The 7,639-nt window shown below is 44.2% G+C and overlaps 1 protein-coding gene across 1 annotated transcript; it reads right to left on the reverse strand.

Annotated features, from left to right (window-relative positions):
- Positions 1-416: 416 nt before the first annotated feature.
- On the reverse strand, positions 417-6,317 carry LOC115395496 (protein Ycf2). The gene is made up of 2 exons (XM_030101068.1): positions 6,176-6,317; positions 417-4,082 (listed from the first exon to the last, which is right to left on the reverse strand). The coding sequence occupies exon 2, from the start codon at positions 4,051-4,053 to the stop codon at positions 2,020-2,022; it is 2,034 nt and encodes a 677-aa protein (XP_029956928.1). The 5' UTR covers positions 4,054-4,082; positions 6,176-6,317; the 3' UTR covers positions 417-2,019.
- Positions 6,318-7,639: the final 1,322 nt, after the last annotated feature.

Consider the following 7,639-nt stretch of genomic DNA (forward strand, 5'->3'; position numbering starts at 1 on the left):
CTTGCGCAGTAAAGTGTACAGATGGATGACTCATCCACCAATCATGTGACTCATCAATCACTGCAGTTACCATTTCCCTCCCTCCCTCTCTCTCTCTCCCTCCCTCCCTCCCTCTGAATTTTTTCATCCTCTTTTCATTCCCATTCTTGCTGCTTTTTGCTTTTTGGACTTCATTTTCCTATTGTTTGGAAATATAATACACTCCTATAGTTTTCTTTAATCCCTAAATCGCCTCCACTCCGATGAAACACGGACTTATACGAGTCGTGACGTTTCCGAGCCTCGACTGATTGTCTTCTTTTATGCGTTTGATTTTTTTTTTTTTTTTCATCACTCAAGAACCAAGTGTTCCTGCTTCAGCTGCTGCTGCAGAAAGACAACACAGCACTCTCCAAAAAGCCATTAAAAAACTGAACTTTAATAAAATAATTGCTTTTATTTTTTATCATATAGCAAAACTAGTAATCATCATGCTGTTATTTACACATTGCACGGGCATATTTATTTCACACTGTACATCTTACAATGCTAAAGGTGACATCAACAACAACACTCTCCTTTTACAAGACAGATGGCTTCACTGTGGACACAGTGGCCCTCTTCCTTTGAGATTTCTTTTTTTTATTTTCACAGTTTATTCAGAGAAAACAGCCATTTCGTGTTCTCCATACTGTTTTATTTTTTTTCTCTTTTTTTTGTTCTTTTTTTTGTTCTTTTTTTAAGATGCAAGTAGAAAGACGTGCATTTAACGGTTTGAAGCACAATCCCTGACTCCCCGGCCTGAAACTTCTCAATGAATTTCTTCTGAAAATGAACAAAATGGTTATAGCCTCTTGGTGGAAATCTGTTTTATAAGGCTGTGGAGCAAATATGTGTGATTTCAAGTATATATTTTTTCAAATTAATAAAAGAAAAATATACATAATGGCTATGATGCAAGAAAAATGTAAAGTAAAGTTTGTGCGAATAAAGAAAAGTGCATAAATGTGTCAGTACATAAAGATGAACTATGAAAACAATTTACCCCTTGCAGGGCGAAGGAATATCCTACGGTGGTGATGATGCTGATACCCTTTGTGGTGGCTCTTTCATAAATATATTGACACAATAATGTCTGGATCCCAAAATGATTGAAAACCCTTAGACCACCAGGTTGGAAGTGTTTTGTGTTAAAGTTTGTGCTTTTGGAGTCCACAGGGTTTCTACATTGGGTCCGGATGTGATGACAGAATTGTGCACTATGCCGTTTCCCTTTTAGAACCGCGGTGCTTGTAAGGCAAATCTGATTCTTGTGTTTGGAAAAAACTGAAATGTGTGTATTTGGCACCTTTTTGCAAATTGCAGCTGTTTTAACGCCGATCCAATGGGGAATAAGAAAGGCAACTACACACATCAAATACAACAAAAGTATATCGTCAACATTTGATAATGTCAGGATTTTTTTTTTTCTTAGTTTTGCGTTTGTATAGCTGAGAAGTCATAACTTTGTATTATGACATACAGAATATAAAACAAAATATATAAAGTGATGTTGTAAACATGGTTCTCTTTCAATGGGCACGTTTGCTTGTGAATGTGTCAAAAATGCTGTTCAATGTTGGTGTGGACATATGTTCTTGTGTGTGTGTGTGTGTGTGTGTGTGTGTGTCTGTGTGTTAGTGTCCTCAATAAATCTCTGAAATATGCAAGAACATCAGAGATTGACCTGAATGGAGGCAGACATACACCATGGTATGTTCTGTTTCAAAATGTAAACTGAGCAAGAGGCTGAACATGGTTACAGGGAGCCTACACAGAGACCTCTTCATCCCCTCCCTGACTGGGTAAATGAACAGAAATAACAGTGATCAAAATAACAAAAACCTAACTCTTCACTTCTCCAACCTCAAACTTCCATCAGGCGCAAAACACATCTCCTCTGAGTCTTTTTTTCACCTCTGTTCCAGCTTTTCTCCAGCTACTGCATGTCTGTCCCGCCTTCTTCGGTACTTCTGACCGGACAGTGTTCAAAAAAGTCTTTCAATACATTCTGCGCTTCATGTAGATCCTCTCAATAAAGTTTTCCAGTTCCTCCTCACTGTCCAACTGAGGCACCAGCCCATCTTCCTCATAGTCATCTCCTGGTGTGACTTGTGGATAGTAGTAGGGAGGTCGCCTGCCCCTCCGGGGCGTGGTTATCGGTTTGGGAGGGGGTAAGGGTTGGTAGGTCCGTGGGTGAGGGAGGATATAGTTAGAGATATAAGGGGTGAGCGGCAGATGTGGCGGTGGCTGCTGCCTCCAGCCCTGTCCACGGTTTTTGCCCCCGCCCCTGTGCCTGCGCCTCGGGGCCTGGAGGTCGAGTTCCTGGGGGCCGAAGGTCTGGTCTCTGGAGGGGGAGGGCTTGCCGTAATATTGTGGTTTGGGATACGGGAAGTATACGGGGTAGTATGCACGATATGGCTTTTGGTAGTATGGATAAGAGGGGAAGGCCAGAAACTGTTTCTGTGGTTTATACCAGTAGTCAAGCTGCTTCTGAGGCTTGTACCAGTAGTCCTGCTTGTATGACTTGGCTTTGTCCTTGTGCCATTTCTTGTTGGACTTGTTGTACCTATAAGGAGCTTTCTTGGGGTTTTTTGAAGCTGTGTAGTGGTAAATCGGTGGGGCAACGAGAGGAGGAGGGACCAGAGGCCTGAAGCGTGGGGCAACGGGGTTGCTGTTGACGGGCTGCTGCTGCAACTCCTTCCGTTTCTTCTTCTTCTCCTCCACGTCACTAATAATCTCGATCACGTCGTCGGCAGGCAGGTGCAGCTTGCTGCTGATCTCGATCAGCCTGTCGATCATCTGCTGATCTAAGTCATCTTCATCGGGGAGGACCTCCTCCGAGCGTTTGTCTTCGGCGGTGTTGCCTGCGGCGCCCATGCTGCTCTTCTGCCGAGGTTTCATGTAGGCCTGCTGCTTCCTGCCCATGTACTGCAGTAGCATGTCAGAGGCGATGTCTGCCAGCCTCTGCTCTTCCTCTCTGGCTCGCTCCGCCTCCTCCTGCTGCCGGAGAACCTCCTGCTTCTCTGCACGTGCCCTCGCCTCCTCCTCCATGTGGGAAAGGCTCTCCTCCTCTTCCTCAACCTCCTCCTCCAGCTCCTCTCCGTCATCCTCAAAGTCATCCATGAAGTTGCCGCCTTTGACTGGCCTGTTGCTGGACTGGTTCTCCTGCCAGTGCTGCTTCTTGCCAGCTCGTGCTAACTGAGTGTTATATGCTTTGTAGCCCTTCAGAGGTGGCAGGATTTCATTATTTTGAAGACCCAGGTCAATGTTTTGAAAGTAGCCTCTTATTTTTCTCTGCAGAGAGGAATCGTCTCCCTGCGAGGTGGAACCTGGTCCAGCGTTTTCTAAGAAACTGTCTAAATCAATTTCCTCCTCTCGTCCCTCCTCTTCCTCATTCCTTCCCTCCTCGCTGACACGATCAGGTCCCCCATCTTTCACGGGCCATCCTCGATCCTCCTCTGACCTTGTGATTTTATCCTCCTCCCCTTCTTTTTCCTTCGAGTCGTCCCCCTGAGCAGCTGTCAAATGGCCTACAATTAGCTGCTCAATAGCCTTATCAGCCCCTTGCCCCTCCTCCTCCTCCCCCATCCTCCTCTCACCCTCTGTCTGCTCCGTTCTCCTTATCTCACCTCCCTCCAAGCCTTCAATAGAGGGCGGCTCCTGACTCTGATCCTCTTCCCAGTCTCTGTTTCTGCTCGCCTGGATTTCGCCGTCCCCCGGGTGGTCCAGGGCCTCCAAAAGAACCGCGAGCACCTGCGCGGGGTCTGTCACTTTATCTAATTGGCTATCTTGAACCGGGCCTCGACCCTGTTCCACCGACGCGTTTTCGGGGCCGGAGAGACTCTGGGGCGGGGGCGAGAGGAAGGGGCCAAGGCTGTCCTCTTTATGATCTGTCCGGGTGCGCCCCTCCACCCCTCCCTCCCCTCCCTCGCCCCTCACAGGGGCAGTGCCAGCCAGCTGCGGAGTGACAATGAGCAGGACCAATAGGATGAGGTGGGCTGTGGAGAGGGCGTGATGACAGGTCATGACCATGCAGAACCGGCAGGAGGGAGGTTAAGCACCTGAGGAAAGAGAGAAGGCAGAGGAAGGAGACAAGAGATGAGCTTTCTGTCATCGGTTGCATCGTTTGCAGTCCAATCATGTTCATTTCACATTTCAATGAGCAGATTTCATTTTTTTAAGAAAATTTCATTATTAGGAATATCAGTCTAAATATATGTTAATGATAATGTGGAAGAAATGCACCGAAAGTATGGATTAATTCATTTGTTCGACAAAAATGAATGAATTTATGGGAATTTCTTATTTCTCATGTGAAAAAATACACATTTCATCAGTAGGCTCCCAAACAAAAGCAATTAACCTTCTGAGCCTTTTTTTTCTCCAAAACATTGCATCCTACTGTACCAAGCAAAAATCAGCAAAAAGAGTTGCATTCTCCCTTTTTTCCTCCTGTAAAACTTGATTTTCTTATGCTGAGTGTTTTTGAAAGAGGATCAATTCCAGCCACGAGCTCCATTTTTGCCACTGCTGTGCAACCTCGGTGCATTTGGTGACATGGAGACGTGGCACGGTCCGATCATACAAATCAGTCGTGATTCGTTCGATATGCTGCGTAAAGTGCCCACGTCTCCCACGAATAAAGCCATACATTGCGTGGAGAGATTGCGCTCTGAACCTGAAGGCTGGCCATTTTTTGGCTCAAGTCGCGCGTTAACCCATGTCATTATCCTCACACGACGCGGATCTACTGGCTGGGAATAATACATGCTGAGGCGTATTTTGACGGGGTCAGAGAATTTAACAGAGCAAATTGTTCTGGCAGTGAAGAAACGCGCTAACGAGGAACAGAATTGTCCCTTTTTCAGGTTAATTAAAAATGTCTCACCTCTTTCTCCGAGCCAAACCAACCACAACGCGCACGCCTCCCATTTTGAAAATCTATTTCTTCAAAGTGAAATACAAAAAAAAAAAAGAAAAGAAAAAAAACAAACGATTTATTGCAGAATCCGTGCCTGATTCAGCTGTAATTTTGGTATTCCAGGCGTCAACGCGATGTGAGCAGGACACTGGGAAAAGGACGGCGCGCACTGGGAAGTCATGCGTAAAGCTGGTGGCCACGGCTGAGTTATTTAACCCTACGGTCCCTGAGTGGTCCATCCAAATTCTGAACGAACTTGATCTTAAATTTTGCCTCTGAAAGCTTTTTTCCCCCCCTCCATAGGGGAAAGGAGGAGAGCAGTCAATAACAATACACCGCTTTGTCCTTGTGCTGAGAGAATTTTCTCCTCAGAGGCAGTGGTGGAATGCAGACAAGCGCAAATTTTTGGCAACACAAGCCAAATTTTAATTATTTAAAATTTTCTTTACTGGTTTAGTAAGGTGACGAACGAAAAAAAAAAAACTCATTTTGACACTTAACACGCCAGAAAAGGCAACAGTGATAATTTAATTAGAGAATGAGGTTTTAGGGGGAAAAAATCTGTTTCTTTAACAGAGTTTTTTGATTCCATAAATTTGGCACGATTTTTTGTGAGCTTCATGTTTCCCCCAAAAAAATCTCAGGTAAAAATTCAACGGCGTTTTTGAAAGGCAGCTGCACTGCACACATATATCTAAAACATTTGTTTTCACGCTCTAATGGTTCAATCCTTCAACCCCTCCCACTATAATTACAAAATCCTACATTAAATTGTCTTATGAGATGCATTTGATAATATCAAATCATAAAAAGTATTATTCGTAGTGTATTTAAGGACACTCTGTTGTAAATATGCTGATTTCTCAATTTTAAAGAAAAATATTTTAAGTTTAAAAAAAAGGAAAAAATGAAAAATATTATTAAAATGGGCTGATCGGAGAAATTGATTAGAGTAAAGCAATTCATTGAAAATTAAAAAAAAAATTAAAAAATGTAACATATGCCACTACTTTGAAACAAGAAAATCAACAGTAACCCCATTGCAGCAAATAGATTAATTGAGGCGATTACAAAATTAATTCTCACGCACTGTTCAGGCGTAAAAAATCTCAACACGTCGGTGATATTAAACAAACCAAAAAAAAAAAAAATCACTCAAGACGTTAATTCCATCGTAAAAATCAGGTTATTACAGCTCGCGGACGATACAAAATGAGATTTGGTTCCACTTACCTGGAGTCCCACTGTGGGGTGGGGAAGTGGAGAAACTCACAACGCGCTGGTAAAGCCAAGATTATTTCATGAATGGTGGATGACCTGAGAGAATTTGTCTTTTCCCCCTCTCTCTCTCTCTCTCTCTCTCTCTTTCTCTCTTTCTCTCTCTCTCTTTCTCTCTCTCTTCAGCCTGTGACCAACATCAAGGAGGGGGAGAAAAAAAAAACAAAAAAAATACCCAAACTGGCGGGTCTTTATTTAGTTGTTGAGGTGTGTTTGTATGGCAGCAGCACTGGCGCTAATGTACAATTGAGTGAATGTTTTCAGCACCACGGTCAGCGCAACTTTATTGTATATACCCCTCATTGGACCACGTGACCCCCCCCACCGCCACCCCCCAGCTGCAGGCGCTGCTGACGTCACTCCCATTGATAAGAATGTCGGTGTGGAGATGGCACTGTGAGTCTCGGCTGGCCCCAGCTGATGAATGAACGGAAATGGCATGAATGAAATAGTACTTTCCTCAATGAAAAGAGAAAATTGTCGAGATAGAGCTGGTGCGCAGCCATTTTCCTTCTCACATATTAAAGGTTAGTGTGTTGCATCTTCCTCCCTTGTTTCTTGCTTCCTCTGCTCCAGCTCATTCAGATTCGGGAGGGGGGGGGATATAGAGTGACCTCGTTCACAGGCTATCAATTAGGGTCATTTGGTGACGCGCTGCCCAAAGAATCAATGACTTGCATCTGCAAGCTTCAGACAGAAAAGTGGTGGGCACTCAGCAGGCCCATTTCTTTCCCAGCTCAGTTGTTAGGCTTTTGTCCGAGGTGGCCCCAAATCCTCCGTGGCTGTATGGCTCACGAGCCACAGGAGTAGCCGTGCCTCGCTGCTCAATTTCTGCTCAATTTCCAGCGATTGCGCAATTTTCCAAACACTGTCTCACCGTTTTTTTGCTTTCCATCTCTCTCGGCAGCACATTGTTCTCCTAATGTGGCCTTTCATCCATATTCCGATTCACAACACGTTTATAGTCAGTGGCCATTTGTGTCCAAATCAGCAGCCCTTTATAATAAGGTCAAACATCAACACAATGCATAAATAAGTGCATTATGTGTCATGAATTGATGTTCTTCAGGAAGGGGCGATGTTTAAATGACTTTACGTGCTTTGTTAATTAACTCCCAGTTTTTCATGTTCATTTGCATACTGTCAAATTAGCTGGAACACACTTACATGCATTAGTAAGTGGATTTTAGACCCACGCATTTGATGAGCTCTTTTTAACGCGGAGCATGACATACTCCAAAAATATAAGACTATTTTCAGTCAGTGAGACGCAAAGACACCTACATGTTCCCGCATACGATCCAACAGTCTGTTTCTGTTCCATGTACGATACAGTACGCAGTGGCAGGTATGTTTTCTTTCTCATTTTTAGTCATTTTCATTCCCATCTGTAGAAGTGGAGCGTATACTTACAGAGGG

Source organism: Salarias fasciatus, chromosome 10, assembly GCF_902148845.1.
Source record: "Salarias fasciatus chromosome 10, fSalaFa1.1, whole genome shotgun sequence".
In the NCBI taxonomy this organism is placed as follows: domain Eukaryota; kingdom Metazoa; phylum Chordata; class Actinopteri; order Blenniiformes; family Blenniidae; genus Salarias; species Salarias fasciatus.